At 48.6% G+C, this 20,291-nt stretch overlaps 2 protein-coding genes across 6 annotated transcripts in view; one reads left to right on the top strand and one right to left on the bottom strand.

The window, feature by feature from the left end:
• Positions 1-11,395, bottom strand: part of TMEM175 (transmembrane protein 175) — a 29,079-nt gene extending 17,684 nt beyond the window's left edge. Inside the window, exon 1 of the mRNA XM_047094231.1 lies at positions 11,317-11,395. The gene's annotated coding sequence lies outside the window, so the exon portion shown is untranslated. The remainder of the gene's footprint in view (positions 1-11,316) is intronic.
• Positions 11,396-11,542: 147 nt separating this feature from the next.
• Positions 11,543-20,291, top strand: part of GAK (cyclin G associated kinase) — a 54,020-nt gene continuing 45,271 nt past the window's right edge. For 2 of the 5 annotated variants that reach the window (XM_047094136.1, XM_047094137.1), the window contains exon 1: positions 11,543-11,786. In XM_047094136.1, the coding sequence (XP_046950092.1) occupies positions 11,642-11,786 (145 nt within the window). In that variant the 5' untranslated portion in view covers positions 11,543-11,641. Of the gene's footprint in view, positions 11,787-12,558; positions 12,636-16,747; positions 16,762-20,291 lie in introns of those variants that run through there. The other 3 variants (XM_047094139.1, XM_047094138.1, XM_047094141.1) reach the window with 3 other exon arrangements.

Here is a 20,291-nt window from a genome sequence, read left to right on the forward strand (position 1 = left end):
ACACAGAATCGGAAACAGGCTCCAGGCTCCGAGCCATCAGCCCAGAGCCTGACGCGGGGCTCGAACTCACGGACTGTGAGATTGTGACCTGGCTGAAGTCGGACGCTTAACCGACTGCGCCACCCAGGCGCCCCTCGGTCTTCTTTTTCAAAATTGTTCTGATATTTTAGTTCTCTTTCGCTCACATGCTTCTGCTCACTGGGCCCCTTTTCACGGTTCCTCTAGGTAAAAAGATGGCAGTTTCTCCGAGTGTTTGCTGTCTGTGCAGCAGCAGCAACTCTCACAGCACAGCCCAACAGCGGGTGGCCGGCCTAGGGCCAAAGCCATGGGGAAAAGAGACTGAAAAGTAGAAAACTCACACTTGTGTGGGTCATTGCTCCAAGTTTCAGCTACCCTCACCAATCTATCTGCACTCCATAGTTTTTCTTTTAGTATTTTGTCCAGGTTTTTACCTGTAATCAGCAGGAGACAAAGCCTGTAGGTGGCTTATTCTGTCACGGCCAGCACTGAACTCTTAACACCTTACTTTTCAAAAGGGAGGGGGAAGAAAGAGGAGAGGGCAGAGGAAGGGAGGTTGGCAAGGAGAAAAATCTGTGCTGAAAAAATAAGAGAAAAAGTAACACGTGTTTCTTTAGGCACTAATTTTGGGAAACATGTCCATTACATTGTTTTTTAGATATTTTTGTATGTTTAAATTTTCTCAAATATTTTTTTAAAAACCAGTAAATATTGAATATAGACACAAAAATTCTCAACAAAATGTGAACAAATGGAATCCAGCAATGTATTAAAACGATTATATACCATGACCAAGTGGGATTTATTCCAAGAATGCAAGGTTGGTTTAAAATATAAAATTAATGACTGTAATATACCACATCAAAGGAACCAAAGACAAAAACTACACAATCATCTCAATAGATGCAGAAAAAGCATTTGACAAAATCCAACACCTCTTCACGATAAAAACATTCAACAAATTAGGAATGGAAGTAAACTCTGTCAACCTAATAGATGGCATCTCCAGAAAACCCGCAGTTAACGTCACACTCAACAGCGGAAGACTGACCACGGCCTGCCTGCAATCAGGGACGAGACAACATGGTTCAACAGAATGCTGCCAAGGTTCTAGCCATTTATTAGGCAAGAAAATGAAATAGAAGGCATATACACCGGGAAGGAAGAAGCAAAACTATCTCTATTTGCAGAGGGTATGATTTTGCACAAAGAAAATCCTAAGGAATCCCTACAAGAAAACTATTAGATCAAATAAATGGCTTCAGCAAGGTTACAGCAAACAATATACAAATACCAACTGCATTTCTACACACTAGAAATGTATACAACCAGTCTGAGAATAAACTTAGGAAAACAATTACATTTATAATAGCATCAAAAATAGTAAAGAAATGAACAAAGGAAGCACAGAATATTGTTGAAAGAGATTAAAGAGAACTTAAATAAATAGAAATAGATCCTCTGTTCATGGACTGGAAGACTTAATATTGTTAAGATGGCAATACTTCCCAAATTGATGTACAGATTAATTGCAGTCCCTACCAAAATTCCAACTACCTTCTACACGGAATTGACAAGCTGACCTTAAAATTCACATGGAAATTTGAGGAACCTTTGGCTATTTATGGAATAGCCAAAACAAGAAGAATAAAGTTGGAGGGCTCCCATTCTCAATTTCAAAACTTAGTACAAAGCTCTGGTAATCAACACGGGGCAGAACCGGCATAGAACACAGATTAATGGGCAGAGCTGAGAGTTCAGAAATAAACCACTCCATTTATGGTCAATTGGTGTTTGGTAAGGCTGTCAAGACCACTCAATGGGGAAAGAACAATCTTTTCAACAAACGGTGCTGGGATAACTGGATATCCACATGTGAAAGAATGAATTTGGATCCTACCTCATACCACACACACAAATTAATTAAAAATGAATCAAAGACCTTAATATAAGAGCTAAAACTCGGAGAGAAAATCTTCATGGCCTTGCACTTGGCAAAGGACTCTTAAATATGACACCAAAAGTACAAACAACAAGAAAAATAGATGGGGCGCCTGGGTGGCGCAGTCGGTTAAGCGTCCGACTTCAGCCAGGTCACGATCTCACGGTCCGTGAGTTCGAGCCCCGCGTCAGGCTCTGGGCTGATGGCTCAGAGCCTGGAGCTTGCTTCCGATTCTGTGTCTCCCTCTCTCTCTGCCCCTCCCCCGTTCATGCTCTGTCTCTCTCTGTCCCAAAAATAAATAAACGTTGAAAAAAAAAAAAATTTAAAAAAAAAAAAAAAAAAAAAAAAAAGAAAAATAGAAATTGGAGTTCATCAAAATTTTTACTTTTCTGCCTCAAAGGACACTATTAAGAAATCAAAAAGACGAGTGGCGCCTGGGTGGCTCAGTTGGTTAAGCGTCCAACTTCCGCTCAGGTCATGATCTCGCGGTCTGTGAGTTTGAGCCCCGCATCGGGCTCTGTGCTGACAGCTCAGAGCCTGGAGCCTGCTTCGGATTCTTTGTCTCCCTCTCTCTCTGCCCCTCCCTGCTCACACTCCGTCTCTCTCTCTCAAAAATAAATAAACGTTAAAAAAAAACCCAAAAAAGAAATTGAAAAGATGATCCACCGAATGGGAAAAAATATTTACAAATCATATATTTGATAAAAGTTTAGCATCTAAAATATATAAAGAACCCTTAAATTTCAACAGTAAAAAGACAACCCAATTCAAAAAATGGTCAAAGGATGTGAATACACATTTCTCCAAAGAGGATATACTAGCCAATAAGAACATGAAAAGATGTTCAACATTAGTAGGTTGTAGTAAAGTAAATCAAAGTCATGAGATAATCATCCTCTAGGATGGCTATAATAAAAATAAATAATGAAAATTAAGAAGGGCTGGGAGGATGTGGTGACATTGGAACCTCTGCATACTTGTGTTGGGAATGTAAAATGGTGCAGCCGCTATGGAAAATAGTATGGTTCCTCCAAAACTTAAACATAGACTTACCATATGATTCAGTGATTCCACTTCTGAGTATATGCTCAAAAGAATTAAAGGCAGAGACTTGAACATACATTTGTACACCAACGTTTATAGCAGTGTATTTGCAACAGTCAAAAGGCAGACGCAACCCAAGTGCTTATCTACAATGAGCATCTAAACGCAATGTGGTATATCCGCACATACAACATAATATTACTCAGCCTTAAAAATGAAAGAAATTCTCATGTTACAATATGGATGAGGCTTGACATTATGCTAAGAGAAATAAGTCACTCACAAAAGGATGTGAGATCCTGCTTACACAAGGTCTAGAGTAGTCAGATTCATAGAGACAAAGTGGAATGGTGATTGCCAGAGGCTGGGTGGGGCAGGAGGAAGATAGTTACCGTTTAATAGGAACAGTTTCCGTTTTGCAAGATGAAGAATTCTATGCATGGATGGTGGGGATAGTTGCACAACCATGTGGATGTACTTAATTTCACTGAACTGTACACTTACAAATGGTTAAGATGGTAAATTTTATCATGTGTATTTTACCAAGGTTAAAAAAAAACTAGTGCCTAGCATAAGTGCTGAAAACATGTTACTTTCGTCACACGCAAGTTTTTAAGACTCCTGATAATAAAAGAAAAAATACAAGACAAAGCAGAGGAGCATGGAGTTGAGGGATTTTTTTTTTTTTTTTAAGTAGGCTTCACTCCCAGTGTGGAGCCCAACGTGAGGCTTGAACTCATGATCCTGAGATCAACTGACTGAGCCACCCAGGCGCCCCCGTGAATTTTTTTTAAGACAGAAAAGACTAAAGAATTTTAAAATCCTATGGGAATAGGAGGAGAAGCTGAAATTTCATGTGATAGGAGGTAACTGAAGGCTTACAGCCCTGTAGGGCATTATGCACTGTGCTAAGCGCTGCAGGCAGAGATGAAAAGGACAATCAGCCAACAGGGCAGGAGACGAGCACATTAGGGTGCCATGGGAGCATGGAGTCTGGGAAAGCTCGCAGAATGGGACATGCTAGAGCTGAGTCTGCAAATATTGATGACAAATGACAACGAGAGTGACATTTATCAATTACTATGTGCCAAGACTTGTCCCATGTACTTTGTATGTAGAAGCTTTTAATCCTCAAACAATGCTGTAAGAATTATTGAAAGACAAAAAGGAACTGGGGACAGCTTGGTGTGCAGCCAAGTGCAGAGTTTGGTAAGGTTGGAGCACCAAACTCAAACGAGGAGAAGCACCTGAAGTACGTTAGGACTAAATCCCAGACTCGTGTGTGCCTGTTCAGGAGTGCAGGAATTACCGTGAAGATTATGCACAGATTACGTGCTTTCTTTATATGTCTGCTGTATATATACGTTCTGGGTATATCCACACGTATGCACACACGTATGCAAGATGTAGGTAAAGTTTATGCATTCCGGATACAAGTCCATTCCGTGATTTGTAAATACTTTCTCCGTGCTGGGTGGTCTTTTCATTCTCATGACACTCTCCACACATATATGTATTTATATATGTTTACATATATGTATTAAATGTATAGGTTACTTAAAAACATATTTAAGTACACTCCACATGCAATGTGGGGCTTGAACTCACGACCCTAAGATCAAGAGTCACAGGCTCCACAGACTGAGCCAGCTGGGTGCTCCTCATGGGCTGTGTTTTTGAGTAGTTTTAGATTTGTAGAGAAGTTGAGCGGAGAGAAGAGTTCCCATAGATGCCCTCATCACCCCCCCTCCAGTTTCCCGTTATTAACATCTCCCATTCGCGCGGTGCAGCTGGTGCAGCTGATGAGCCAATACTGACACCCCATCAGCCTAAGTGCATACCTCACAGTGGGACTCACTTCGTGTCGCAGTTCTACGGGTTTTGACCACATAGGACTTGTATCCACCATTATAGCACCATTCAGAAGCTTCACTGCCCTGGAAATCCTGTCCTGCCCTAGTCACCCCTCCCTGCCCCAGAAGCCCCTGGCAACCACTCATCTTTTTTGTCCCCATAGTTTTCCCTTTTCCAGAGTGTCCTGTAGTTGGAACCATACACTGTGGGGCCTTCTCAGTCTGACTGCGTTCACCTACTTAAGAATGTCTTCACTATATTTTGAACTTTTTAATTTTGATTAAGTCCAGGTTAACTGTTTCGACTGTGCTTTAGTATCGTATAAAAATTCTCATACATCTTTTTAGAAATTTTATGGTTTCAGGTTTTACATTTAGATTTATGACGCTTTGAGTTAATTTTTGCATAATGCAAGATAATGGATTAACAATTTTTAACATACGATATCCAATTTTTTCAGCATCATTTTTTGAAAAGACTCCCTTTCCTTCAATTACTTTTATTCCTTTATCAAAAATCAATTGGCCTTGGGGCACCTGGGGGGCTTTGTCAGTTGAGCCTCCAACTTGATATTGGCTCAGGTTGTCATCTCGTAGTCATGAGATCGAGCCCCGTGTGGAGCCGTGTGTGGAGCAGGAAGCCTGCTTGAGATTTGCTCTCTGCCCCTCTCCCTTCAAAATAAATAAATATCTTAAAAAATCAATCGACCTTACATACACTTGTGGGCCAATTTCTGACTATTCTGTTGCATTGACCTACTTACGTATCTTAACACCACACTACTTTGATTACTGTGGCTTTATAAAAAGTATTGAAGTTAGGCAATGAAAGTCACATGATTTGAGGGGCGCTTGGGTGGCTCAGTCGGTTAAAGCATCTGACTTTGGCTCAGGTCATGATCTCATGGTTCATGGGTTCAAGCCCCGCATCGGGCTCTGTGCTGCCAGCTGAGAGCCTGGAGCCTGCTTCGGATTCTGTGTCTCCCTCTCTCTCTCTCTGCCCCTCCCCTGCTCATGCTCTGTCTCTCTCTGTCTCTCAAAAATAAAAACATTAAAAAAAAAAAGTCACAAGATTTGAACAAAGGTTCAAACTTGACTATTCTCCCTCCTCTGCAGTTCCAAATGAATTTTAGAAGCAGTGTGCCAATCTTTACAAGAAGTCTGATGGGATTCCGACAGGAATTACACTGAATCTATAATCAATCTGAGAAGAATCAGTCTGAACAATACTGAATCTCCCAGTTTATGAATATGGTATACTCTCTCCATTTATTAAGGTCTTTCTCAGTCAAGTTTTTTAGTTTTCAGTGCACAAGTCTTATGTATCTTTTTTTTCAGATTTATCCCAAGCATTTAATACATTTTCTAAAGTTTAATATACTTTTAATATTATTTACTTAAGTAACCTCTATACTCAAAATTGGGCTCAAACCCATGACCCTGAGATGAAGAGTCACACTCTCTTCTGACTGAGCCAGCCAGGAACCCCAGCATTTAGTATTTTTTGATGCTGTTGTAAATGGCATTTCCCCCTAACTTCAACTTCCCATATTTGTTGCCAGTTATCTAGAAATGACGTGACTTATCTTTTGCATATTAATCTTGCACCCTGCAACCTTGCTGAACTCACTAGTTCTAGTAGCTTTCTGTAGATTCCACCCTCCTGAGGGTGACATTGCCCCTCAAGGAACATTTGGCAATGTCTGGAAGCATCTCTGGTTGTGACGAGTGACGTGTATTAATGGTATCTAGGGGATAGAGATAGGGTGCTGCTAAATGTCCAACAATGCACTAGACAATGGCACATCTTCACCCCAACAAGGAATCATCTGTCGGCAAGCGAATGTGAATGATCGTGTCATCTTCCTAAATAAACTTACTCATTATTTTCAGTCTGGAAGCTTTTTCTTGCTCCAATACGCTGGCTAGAATATCTAGCACGATATTGAACAGAAGTGGTGAGACCTGACAACTTTGGCTTGTTCGGGTCCAGTCTTCCATCATTCTATACACCAGCTGTAGGTTTTTCATAACTGCTTTTATTACGTTGAGGAAGTTTCATTTCATTCCTAGTATGCTAGCAGGTTTTTTTTTTTTTTAAACCGGAATGGATGTTGGGTTTTATCATGTTTTTTTCTGTGTCTATTAAGATGATCCATGTAGTCTTTTTAACTGTTAATAGTGTAAATTATATTGATGAATCTCCAAATGCTAAGCTAACTTCGCATTCCTGGGAAAAACCTCACTTAGTCACGATGCAATATTCTTTTCATAGTGTTGGGATTCAACTTGCTAAAAAATGTTTTATTAAGTTTGAGATAGAACACGTGCTCAAGAGAGTATACACACAAGCAGGGAAGGGCAGAAAGGGAGAGAGAGAATCCCAAGCAGGTTCCACTCTGTCAGCTCAGAGTCCGATGTGGGGCTCAGTCTCACAAATGGTGAGATCATGACCCAGTGCTACAAAGTGTTTTAAGGGGCACCTGGGTAGCTCAGTCAGTTAAGCGTCTGACTCTTGGTTTTGGCTCGGGTCACGTTTGTGTTTGAGCCCCGCATCGGCGTCCGCACTGACAGTGCAGAGCCCGCTTGGGATTCCCTCTCCCTCTTTCTGTCACTCCCCGAAGCAGGGGCTCGAAGTCATAAAGCGTGAGATCATGACCTGAGCTGAAGTCAGATGCTTAAGCAACTGAGCCACCCAGGAGCTCAGCCACCCAGGAGCTCCTCTGTCATCGTTTCTCTTATTCATGTTATTAATCATTTGTCTGTTCTTTTTCTGGTTCCATATGACCAGGGATTTCTCTATTGTGTTGATCTTCTCAAATAATCGGCTTTTGCTTTCAGTGATTTTCTCTGTTTTTGTTTTCTATTTCATTGGTTTCCACTCTGACATTTATTATTTCCCTTTTTGTACTTGCTTTGGATTTCATTTGCTTATTATTCCTGTTTTTTAAGATGAATGCTGAAATTATTGGTTTGAGAACTATCTTCTAGTCGCGTTTTGGCCACATTCCACAAATTTTAAAATGCTGCACGTTTATTTTCATTCACTTCAAAATTCTAATTTTCCTTCTGATTTCTCCTTTGACCCATGGGTAATTTAGAAATGAGTTATTAGCTTCTAAATATTCAGGTTTTCCAGATATCTATTACTGATGTCTAACTTAATTTCATTATGGTCATAGAACATAATTTCTTTTTTAAAGTATTTTGGAGGAGAGTACAAGTGGAGGGCGGGGACAGAGGATCTGAAGTGGGCTCTGAGCTGACAGGCTGACAGCAGCGAGCCCGATGTGAGGCTTGAACTCACAAACTGTGAGATCATGACCTGAGCTGAAGTCAGATGCTCAACCGACTGAGCCACCCAGGTGCCCCAGAACATACTTGTTTTGTAGCCCAGAATATTATCCATCTTGGTAAATGTTCTTCACATATACACTTGAAAATGTATATTTTGCTGGTATTGTGTAAAGTGTTCTACAAATGTCCATTAGGTCAAGTTGGCTGATGGTATCATTCAACTATATTCTTGGTGATTTTCTGGTACTTGTTCTATCATTTATTAAGATAAGGGTATTGAAATCGCCAGCTACAATCTACAACTTAAATTTACAGTTGGGTTTTGTTAAAAAAAAAAAAAAACCTGGTTTTGCTTCATGTATTTTAAAGTTTTATTATTAGATGCAAAACTGTTTAGGGTTATTATGTCTTTTTGATGAATGTACCAGTTCATCATTATGACACGATCCTCTTTTTTTAAAGAGTTTTTTTTTTTCTTAATATTTAGTCTGGGACAGCGCAAGCAGGAAAGGGGCAGAGAGAGGGGGACAGAGGATCCAAAGCGGGCTCTGTGCTGACAAGCTGACAGCAGCGAGCTTGAGGAGGGGCCCAAACTCAACAAACCGTGAGATCATGACCTGAGCTGAAGTCGGATGCTCAACCGACTGAGCCACCCAGGAGCCCCAAAAGAGTTCTTTTTTTAATGTTTATTTTTGAGAGAGAGACAGAGAGTGAGTGGGGGAGGGGGCCGAGAGAGAGGGAGACACAGAATCGGAAGCAGGCTCCAGGCTCTGAGCTGTCAGCACAGAGCCCGACGCGGGACTCAAACCCACAAACCGTAAGACCCTGACCTAAGCCAAAGTCGGACGCTCAACTGACTGAGACACCCAGGAGCCCCATGAAATGATCCTCTTGATTTCGGACAGTATTCTTTGTTGTGAAATCTACAGAGAAATAGGCTTGCAGATGAAGACATAAATTCAGTTTTAGACACGGGTATGAGGGGAGATGTGGAGCGACAGGTGCCTAAGAGCCCAGGAAGGAAGCGTGGCGTGGAGACACGTTAACTGTTGTTACTACAGTGCCTGTGCAGTGTCAGTGTATCAAGGTGCTCCGCAAGAATTCCCGAAATAACCAGTCTGAGCAAATGGTGGTCTCCAGGGCAATTCCATCATCTAGAAATCTCCACCTGATCCTAGGTCACGTGAGGATCAACTCATGGCCTCCAAATTCAAAGGAACCCTCGAACTCTCAGCTTTCCAGTGACTTGTGTCCTAGGGTTACCCCAGCAGCTCTGTTGGATCTTTTCCACGCTGCTCAAACCTCAGCTCTCTCACCTCCCTTCTCCTTTTCCGTAGGCGTTCAGTCTTCCTCGTTCATGAGAACAGAAGCCATCAGAGAATCCCTTCACTTGGGACAAACACGTAGCGTTTATCACCTATGCCGTCACCTGTGTCCACAATGCAAAGTGTCTTCTTACGGCCCTACGTTCTGGACGTCCTTCCCCTCCTACCTTCTGGAGGCTTTCTTCATTATTCCCCTTCCTCTGCACCAGCAAACTTCCTCCGCTGGCTCCCTCCCGCCAGCTTCCAGCAGCTCGAGGGTCTCCCATCTGAAGGCCCCCCACCCCCACTTCTGGAGTCGCCTCCACTCTCCACCCCTCTTCACCTCTCTCGTTTCTTTTTTCCTGCACCTATCGTGACCTGCAGCTTCCACCCCAACAGTCCACCGAAGCCATTCCTGACACCATCACCAAGATCACCTCATCGTTGCTAAACCCGGTGGAAATCTTGTGTTTTTCGATTTGACTTTTAAATGGCTTTTTGCCCCTGGAGACGTCTTCCCGTGACTCCCATGACACAACGCTCCTGCCTGCGGTCTTCTCCCCGCGTCCCTGGCGGCTCCTTGCCCACAGGCTGGTCTGTGCTCTGAATGTTCTAACACCTTTCTGCCTGCCTACGGCTCCGCTCCCTTCAGCTCTTAAGACCGCCAACTGCCAGCGACGAGCGGAGGACGTCCCAGCACCTGTCCCTCGCGAGGCTGCTTTCCTGAGCCCGACCCTCGCGATCCGCCACCAGACAAACGCCCTGGGTGGAAAAGCCACGACGTGGGTGGAATCCTAACGGCAACACCCGTCGGCCTTGGCCAAGTAACGATACCGTCGGGCATGTTTCCCGTGCCCAGAAACAGGCCGCAGGGTGGGGAGTGACCATGTGGTGCCTTCTTGTCCGAGGTCCCGCAGGAGCGTTAAAATAAGCCACCACAGGGGCGCCTGGGTGGCTCAGTCGGTTAAGCGGCCAACTTCGGCTCAGGTCGTGATCTCACAGTTCGTGAGTTCGAGCCCTGCGTCGGGCTCTGTGCTGACAGCTCAGAGCCTGGAGCCTGCTTCACATTCTGTGTGTGTCTCTCTCTCTCTCTCTCTGCCCCTTCCCTGCTCATGCTCTGTCTCTGTCTCAAAAATAAACATTAAAAAAAAAAATAAAAAAAAATAAGCCACTACGTACAGGCCGGCACGGTGTGAACTAAGCCCCCGAGCCCCGTTGGTCTGGAAACACAATTTTAGTAACTTGAAATCGCAGAGAACTGAGACGCGGCTTCCAGGCTGACGATGAACACAGAGGGGGCTGCAACCTTCAACGCCTCCACGAACCAGCCAGGTGACACAAAGAGCCAAGCGGGCCAGGCAAACGCTGGTGTCTTACCTCAGGGGGCAGCTCTGGGTGAGTGGTGACACTCGGGGTCTGGGTCCAAGGCTGCCAGACCGGATTTTCCTACAGAAGCTGGCAAACTGTTGCGTGTGTGTGTGTGTGTGTGTGTGTGTGTGTGTTTAACTTAAGTTTTTCAGTCTTCTGGTAGCAACCACCTCACTTTTTTAAAAAAAGGCACTTACTGTGGACTCCCCGCCACGGCAAGCCGGGACCGTGCCCGGGGCTCGCAATCGTACTCACGACACGCCGCGGGAGATTTCCACCTCCAAGAGGCAGAACGAAACGTCGCTCGAGCGTTCCCCGACACCCGCCCGCGGCCCGCAAGCCCCTCGCGCGCGCCGCGCACCCCCACGGGACTGGCCACCCAGGGGGCGGCCGCGCTCACTCAAGCCAGGGCGCCCTGAGAAGCAGCCTCCGCAGAAACGACCGCGTGGGAGTGGGGAACCGTCAGGGCCCGGGCCCGCAGCCGGACTACCTGCGCTCGGTCGCCGCGGCCACTGTCACGCGCGTCTGCGCTCCGGTCGGCGAGGCGCCCGAGCCGGACGGTCGCCGGGCCCCTCACGAGACCCGCGGCGCCGCGCAGGCGCGCTCTGCCACCAGCGCTCCGCGCGCGCGCCGACGCCCGGCGCGGCGGAAGTGAGGCGCTGGCGTCTTTCCGGGCCGCGACGCGCCCCCCGCGGGCCTACGTCACGGCGTCGGGGCGGAAGATGGTGCGGTTCGGGGCCGGCGGTTGCTGAGCGGACCCGGACGCAGCTGCACCCCGAGCTCCCCGCTCCGGCGCCCGCCGCGGGGCCGTAGCCATGTCGCTGCTGCAGTCTGCGCTGGACTTCCTGGCGGGCCCGGGCTCTCTGGGCGGTGCTGCCGGCCGCGACCAGACCGACTTCGTGGGGCAGACGGTGGAGCTGGGCGAACTGCGGCTGCGGGTGCGGCGGGTCCTGGCCGAGGGTGAGGCCCGGGCCGGGGGGCGCGGGCGCCCGGCGCCGGGTGGGGGGGCCGGCGTGGGGGCGGACGGGCGCGGGGCCGGCCCGGAGGGGGCGGGGTCAGGCTGATTCCGGTGCGGGTCCGCCCGGCGCGGCGGGGGATGGGGGAGGGTCGCCGCGGGGGGAGAGGGTGAGGCCGACCCGGAGCGACCGCCGAAGGTGAGTGAGGCCGGGCGTAGGGCCGGGCACTTCCTTGTGGGAGGCGTGGCAGTCAGAGCAGGTGTGGGGCTGGCCTGCGGCCGGAGTTAAGGCCGTGGCAGCGGGGAGGGGGTGGTGAGCAGGTGAGGGGCCACAGTGGAGGCAGAAGGAAGGGAACCCACCCATACGAGTCATGGCCCTTCCCTTCACATCTGGGGCCATTGGGCGGGGGGGGGGGGGCGGTGGAACAGCACTGGATCTCCGGACATCGGGCCAGCTCCCCTCGATTCTCAGGGTCCTGGGCGTGGGTGCTCGTGCAGCTCGGTGAGGATGGCTGCAGTCCTGACTTCCTTGGATGTTGGCGTAGACGGTGCTGTGACCCACAGCCTAGCTCCCTCCTCTTGCCACCTGAGCTTCACTTTGCCCTGATCTCTGTTCGTGAGTCCGTGTAAACTAGGGCATGCCAGCAGTTGTGAGCTGTATGGAACCTTGCAGGCTGGACTCGTCAGGCACGGAGAGATTTCCGGGCCATTCTTTAGTCATCTTTGTTTCTGCCTGCTGTTTCCAGCTTCCTGATGTCCTTTCTCTTCCTCACACAGAGACTATTGCCAACGTCGATGTGATCCCATTCTCTCTTCTGGATTTTCCTTACATTTTGTCGGGGGCGCCCACAGGGGTATGTCACATTTTGCTAGCTGGGATGCTTAATGGCTAAACACAGTTGTCTTTGGGGCTGGTACTGAAACAGAACGGCATTTCCCTGAATTAACACGGGGCGAGGGAGTGGTACAGGGCGGGAGAGCCGACCTGTCCGGTAGCTCTCCGGACCTCAGGTTCAGCTTGTCACGTGGCCACCCCTGCTTCCGTTTATGCTCAGTTTGAGGTAGGAAACCACACCGGCTGACCGTTCACCTTATTCCTAAAGGCCTGAGGGGATGTTCTGGCTGTAGCATCAGCACACGCTGTTTTTCCACGTGGGTAAAAAAAGCAACAGATTTTGGGTGTGATTTGGTAAAAAAAAAAAAAAAAGCAAACAAAAAAAACAGCAACCCAAGGTCTTCAGAGGTGAGGCCAGAACCTCTATTAACATTCTGAGGGGTGGTATCTGTTAGAATGAGAGTTCCCTCACATCAATTCATTTATTCTGAAAATACCAGACAATTGTCTTGTTTTTTAAGAAATCCATAGTGGACAGTAGGTGGTTTTTGCCTCCTGGAACTTAAAATTAGACACACCCTCTAATGACAGGACCGCACAGCCCTGGAGGATTGTTGGGACAGGACAGGCAGTGGTGAGGGGTCCAGAGGGCCAAACTGAGGTGAGAGGGGAGAGAATGTGCCCTGGGGGTGGGGGTGGGGGAGGGGGAGGGGTAATCAGAGCCGGGAGGTGGGTCTTGTGGAGCAGGAAGCTGTCACCATTTAAGTTGTTTAACACCGGGACGCAGAATAAGGAAATGGGACTAGCCGATGTGGTTGTGCAAAAGAACGCACCCCCTTTGCTATCTAGACAAGTCGGAAGATAAACATAACCAGTACAATTATGAGCTGTAGATTTCCTCTTTATACATGTAACAGCTGGCGTGTAGCCTTTAAAGTTGTGAAGCCTCTTTCGGAACTGAAATGTTGAGAAACTCGTGTCAAGTCTTTCATGTAAAACATCAGCCTTGGAACACGGGAATTCTTGCTGTCCTGTGTAAACGTGGGGAGTTCCAAACTCAATCCCTTGGGTACAGATGTTGACAACTTTAGAATTATTTAGGGTTCAGAAGATAGTAGACATCCTGTACATCCTGTATATTTCTACAGGAGTTGGGAATGTATTTAATAATAATAATCAAATCAGATGTTTGTACTTAGATAAGTATCCTCACTGTGGGGGATTAAGTCTTTAAATAGCCCTATATCAGTTCGTGTCAGGTGTTGCCCCAGGTGAATTTACGGTACATCACATTTAGCTGTCAATGGTTTAGGAAGAAAGCATTGTTTTTTGCATCTGTGATATGAAATGGGTTGTGGACAAAACTTGGAGCCAGATAGCTTCCTAACCTTTCGAAAGTTGGTTTTAAGTTTTCATTTAAAAAACAACAAAACAAGTTAGTGGGAATGACACCCGCGTCAGAGATGCTGAGTCCAAGCAGATTCTAGAATACAGTCTTTATGTTCTCCTGTTTTGGATTTTGCACATTCTTGCTTGCTTCCTGCGGTTAGAAGAGGTAACGGGGCACCTGGGTGTCTCAGTCGGTTGAGCGTCCAACTCTTGATTTTGACTCTAGGGGCCATGGGATCAAGCCCTGTGTTGGGCTCTGTGCTGAGCGAGGAGCCTGCTTGAGATTGTCTCCCTCCCCTCTCTCCCTCCCTCCCTCTCTCCCCCCTCCCCCCCTCTCTCCCTCCCTCCCTCCCTCTCTCTCCCCCTCCCCCTCTCTCCCCCTCCCCCCCTGCCCCCCTCTTCCCCCTCTCTCCCGCCCTCTCTCTCCCTCTCTCTCCCCTGCTCACGTACCCTCTTTTTGCTTTCTCTCTGTCTCTAAAAATTAAAAATTGAATTTAAAAAAGAGAGGTAACAGAGGTGATGGCTACAGCCAAGACAAGGGTTTTGTCATGCAAGGTGAGCCCACCTCTCCCGTGACTGCTTCACTCTGGCTGCACTGCTAGTGAGGTACACGAGGTGGTGTGTGGGCTTCTCTTCTGAAGATGAAACCAGGCCACAGAGCCGCCCCGCCATTTATGCGTAACTAGTCACGTGTGTTTGGTTGGATGTTACGTGAAATTTCAGTCAGCATCTGTTTGCTGGAACGCTGCGTGCCACGCGTGGTATCAGTGGTCTTTGATAAACCTAACGTGGGTCCCTTGTGTTCTCTGGGGTCGGTGCTGGCTTGAGAAGCCGTGAGGGCACAGTGCGCGCTCACCGTGAGCCCTCCACTCCTCTGCCTCCTTGTCTGCAGCCAGTGTGGGGACCGGCAGGGCACAGGGACGGTCATGGGGCTGTGTGACAGGACTCTTGGTTGGGGGTGTCAGGAACCACTGAGGTTGGCGTGACGGAGGGAGAGGAGCGCTTGTTGGGGCAGGACACGCTCTACAGGCGTCCACGGCAGAAGACGTTTTCCTTGACCTTAAAAGACGATCAGTGGTCACAGCACATTCATTTATCGCTCGTCGCTCTTTTCACGTAGGAAGCGTGCCTGATCCCCGAGCCCTGCGGCTTGGTGGCCTTCTTCCAGGTCATCTTCTCCATCGCCCACCACGGCTACTCTCACCCGGGGAGGGGTGCTGAGTGGCCCTCTCTCCAGACACCTGAGAGCACAGAGGGGCCAGGTCTTTGCCGTGAGAGCTTGGGCACTGATGCTAGTATTCAGGGTGGTGTCGTCCGATTTTGCGTCTGATCAGTCGCCCTCTCCCAGCTCCCCTCGCCGCACCCTCTTCACCTGCGACTTGGCGACTTCGTCATCAGCCCCTTAGCCATGGTGACGAACACCTAGTGTGAAATGATAGTAAGCAGCGTAACGCTGTTTACGGAGCTCTATTTGGTGGACACCGTGCCTGGTGCTTCACGTGGACCGCGAGCCTGACAGTGGCTGAGCTAAGGCCGGAGTAGCTTCCCAGAGCCGCTGGCCAGTGAGTGGTGGACTTGGGCCTGGGAGCCCCCGGGAGGCTGGCCTCCTTGGCATCTGCTCGAGTGTGTCTGGTCACCTGCATGTTGGCCCAGGTCAGCCTGTGGAGTGCATCCTGAAGGGAGAGGGGCGTGGAGGACGTCAAGGTCAAGGAAGCAAGGGCAGTTAACCTGTCTGAGGCAGATGGAAGTGGGCGGTGCTGTGGAGCCAGGGTGGGAGCCGAGTGCCAAGGCCCTTTGCTCCGTGCCTCGGGCGACTGCAGCAGCAGGCGTGTGTAACTTCTCCAGTTTCTTTCTGTTGAGGTGCAGGTGGCTGGAGTGGGACATCATGGGGGCGGTCACCGTGGGAGGGGTCACCTTGGGGGGAAGTCATGGTGGAGGGGTCACGGGGGGGGGGGGGGCTATTGTGGGAGGAGGTCACCCTCCCCGAAGGTCACCGGGGGAGGGGAGGTTGCCTTGGGAAAGGCTGCTGTCTGTCTCTCCATGGCTCCGCCTCTTCCTCTCTGTGGACTCCCGCCGTCTGCACGGTCATTTCTGCGTAGTCACGTACCCCGAAGATGTGTGGTGCCGATGGGAGGATGTGACGTGGGTAACAGGATTCTGTTCCTTTTGTGAAAGTGTTTCTTAGAAACAGTGCTGACAAGACGTGGTGAATCTCCCGGATTGTTCCTCGTGCCGTCGTATCTTTTCCTGGTGCTCACGGTCTTCCCCGCCAGTTCGCCACCTTACATGGAGGCCTGCCACACCCCAGCGTCCCCACACCATCCTCATGGTGATGGGCAAACACCGTGTGGGCTTGTGTGGATTTGCCTTTCTCTGATTTACGAGTTGGTGCGTTTTTCGGTGCTTATTAGCTTACTCGGGTTCCTCTTCTGGAATGGTGCATCGATGTCCTATGCCTATGTTTCTTTTAACTAACCACTTAAATTATCGGCATACAGAAAAATCTACAGAATGGAACTGCTTTGGTGAAGGCTTACACCCGTGTAGCCAACCACCTGAAGAGAGAGAGAACAGCTGAGTGACCCCAGGAAGCCTCTCATGGCCCCCAGCCCCCTTCCCCGCCTCCAGCCAGCCACTGGCTCCAAGTCCCCCCTCTGCCAGAGTGTCATGCACGTGGCGTCACACCTCGAGCGCCCCCTCTGGGCCAGCTGTGTGGTTCTGAGGTTTGTTGACTCGCCTGCAGTGTGTTTTCTCAGGTAAAGTGCCCAGGAGGGGGATCTTTGGGTATGGGTTGGATGTAGGATGAACTTTACGTGCACACGGCTAACGCTTTCCAGCAGGGCTGCGCCGATTTGCACTCTGGCCGGCAGGCCCCGGGCTCCCGTCTCCACACCCTCGCCAGTGTTCTTTTTTTTTTTTTTTTTTTTAATTTTTTTTTTTCAACTTTTATTTATTTTTGGGACAGAGAGAGACAGAGCACGAATGGGGGAGGGGCAGAGAGAGAGGGAGACACAGAACCGGAAACAGGCTCCAGGCTCTGAGCCGTCAGCCCAGAGCCCGACATGGGGCTCGAACTCCCGGACCGCGAGATCGTGACCTGGCTAAAGTCGGACGCTTAACCGACTGCGCCACCCAGGCGCCCCTCGCCAGTGTTCTTTAACGTCATTTCAGTTCTTTCTGTCTGTTCTCGATGCGCGCGCTGGTGCCCGTCCTCGGGTGTGCGCGGGCTGGTGCGTGTCCTCGGGTGTGCGTGCCCGTCCTCGGCTGTGCAAGCTGGTGCCCGTCCTCGGGTGTGTGCGCGCTGGTGCTTGTCCTCGGATGTGCGTGCCCGTCATCAGGTGCGCGCGCTGGTGCCCGTCCTCAGCGCGCTGGTGCGTGTCCTCGGGTGTGCGTGCCCGTCCTCGGGTGTGCGTGCCCGTCCTCAGCTCTGCGCGCACTGGTGTGTGTCCACAGGTGTGTGCACTGGTGTCTACTTGGCACGGGATTTACATTTATCTGATGATAGTGTGAACACTTTTCTCCTGCTTGTTAACCAGTCACATATCTGTGTGTGCGTGTGTGTGTGTGTGTGTGTGTGTGTGTGTGTGTGTGTGAAATGCCTAAGTCTTGTCCATTTCCCATCGGGCAGGAGTTGTGGGAGCTTTTTATTCCAGATGCAAGTCGTGCATTTTATATAACAGACATGCGTGCACGCATGTGGGGAGGAGGAGGGAAGCCATGGATGGGGTTGCTGCTGTCCCTGGCCAGCCTGCCTTTGAGGGGCAAGGGTCTGGCCCCGACAGTTGAGGTACCTGTGCCTGTCTCCCAATTCCAGAACATACTCAGAATGAATGCATACAGCAGCGTCTTAGCAATGCCTGCCCTTTCGTTTCTTGAGATGTTTTATTCAGCAGTAATATTTTTATGAAAACTTTCAATTTTGAGAAAAGTGTGGGTTTATTTATTTGTAGTTTTAGGAAATGGCACCAGCATATTTCTCCCATTTCCCTCAGTGGTAACAACTTGAAAAACTAGTCAGTGTCTCGACCAGCGTCTTGACATCAGTAGAGTCAAAAACACAGAAGTTTCCATCCCCTTAAAACCTATGTTCTTAACGCTGGGAGCCGCTAATCAGGTCTCTGTCTCTACAGTTTTGACATTGTGTGTGTATCCTTTCGGAATTGGCCCTTTTCGCTATTAGCGTCTGGAGATCCACCCAGGTGGTTGTGTCCATGATCTCATTTTTATTGGTGAAGCGTATTCGTGGTGTGGGTGGCTCCGTCTCTTTAACTGTTCCCCCACTGAAGGACGTCTGGGTTGTTTCCAGATGTTTTTGGCTGTTAGAAATAAAGATGCTGTAAACACTTGTGTTCAGGTTCTTATTTTTCTGGAGTGAGTGGCTAAGAGTGCAGATGACCGACTTGTGCGGTAGCTGCAGACCTTGTTGTCTAGACCTGCCAGCCTGTTTCCAGAGCGGCTGTGTCCTCTTACACTTCTGACCAGCAGCAGACGAGTGTGGTAGTCTGCTCAGGCCGCCATGGCACAGCAGCACAGTTTCAAGGCATAAACGACAAGAATTTATGTTTTCAGTTCCGGAGGCTCCTGTCCCAGATCATGGCACTGGCAGCGTTGGTTTCCCGGGCAGCCTGTCCCCTTGGCCGGCAGACGGCACCTTGTCTGTGCACGTGGGTGGAGAGAGACCCCAGTCCTGCTGGGTCAGGGCCCCACTATGATGACCTCATTTCTTTAATTGCCTCCCTGAACGCCCTGTCTGCTGATCCAGTGACACTGGGAGCTAGGGCTCAACGTGTGGAGTCTGTGGCCACCAAGAGTCACCCAGTGTCTCCGTGGCCTTGCCAATGTTTTGTGCTGTGTTCTGATTTGATCATTCGAGCAGGTGTGTACTGATACCTTATTGTGCCTTCAGGTGCACCTTCCTGGAGGATGACCATGCACCTGCATGGGCGGAATGTCTCTGTGTGTCTTTTGCTTATTTTATTATTTAAAAAATTAAAAAAAATTTTTAATTTACATCCAAGTTAGTTAGCGTATAGTGCGACATTGATTTCAGGAGTAGATTCCAGTGATTCATCCCCTACATATAACACCCAGTGCTCATCCCAGCAAGTGCCCTCCTTAATGCCCATCCCCCATTTAGCCCATCCCCCCACCCACAACCCCTCCAGCAAGTCTCAGTTTGTTCTCCGTATTTATGAGTCTCTTCTGTTTTGTTCCCCTCTGTGTTTTTATGTGATTTTTGCTTCCCTTCCCTTATGTTCATCTGTTTTGTCTCTTAAAGTCCTCATATGAGTGACGTCGCTATTTGTGTCCTTCTTTGACTAATTTCACTTAGCACGATACCCTCCCGTTCCATCCACGTAGTTGGAAATGGCAAGATTTCATTCTTTTTGATTGCCTAGTAATGCTCCATTGTGTGTGTGTGTATATGTATGTATATGTATATATATATATATACATATATACCACATCTTCTTTATCCGTTCATCCATCGATGGACACTTGGGCTCTTTCTATACTTGGGCTATCGTCGGTAGTGCTGCTATAAACCTTGGGGTGCAAGTGTCCCTTCGGAACAGCATCCCTGTATCCCTTGGATAAATACCTTGTAGTGCAGTTGCTGCATCGTAGGGTGTCTGCTCACAGCTCTTAGTGTCATGATGTAATTTTCCACCGTGGGGAGCTAGAAGAAGCTAAGCAAATGAAACCTAAAAACAAGAGAACTACAGGGATTTTCAAATGTTTAATCAACTCTTACTTAGTCGCAGTGTGTTAAATTTTTTTTTTTTTTCAACGCTTTTTATTTATTTTTGGGACAGAGAGAGACAGAGCATGAACGGGGGAGGGGCAGAGAGAGAGGGAGACACAGAATCGGAAACAGGCTCCAGGCTCCGAGCCATCAGCCCAGAGCCTGACGCGGGGCTCAAACTCACGGACCGCGAGATCGTGACCTGGCTGAAGTCGGACGCTTAACCGACTGCGCCACCCAGGCGCCCCAGTCGCAGTGTGTTATCTTCATGTATCGTTGGGTTTGATATGCTGAAATTTTACTTTACCCAGAATTAAAAATTTGTTGGGACGTCTGGGTGGCTCAGTTGGTTAAGCCTCTGACTTTAGCTCAGGTCACGATCTCCTGGTTTGTGAGTTCGAGCCCCACGTCGGGCTCTGCGCTGTCAGCACGGAGCCCACTTTGGATTCTCTGTCCCCTTCTCTGCCCCTTCCTGCTCGTTTACCCCCCACCCCCCAAATAAATAAACATTTAAAAAAAGGACTTTTTGTGTTCACGTGA

The sequence above is a fragment of the Lynx rufus genome, unplaced genomic scaffold, assembly GCF_022079265.1.
Source record: "Lynx rufus isolate CCGP_SWC_20201006 ecotype Redwood Valley unplaced genomic scaffold, mLynRuf1.p SCAF_38, whole genome shotgun sequence".
Classification (NCBI taxonomy): Eukaryota; Metazoa; Chordata; class Mammalia; order Carnivora; family Felidae; genus Lynx; species Lynx rufus.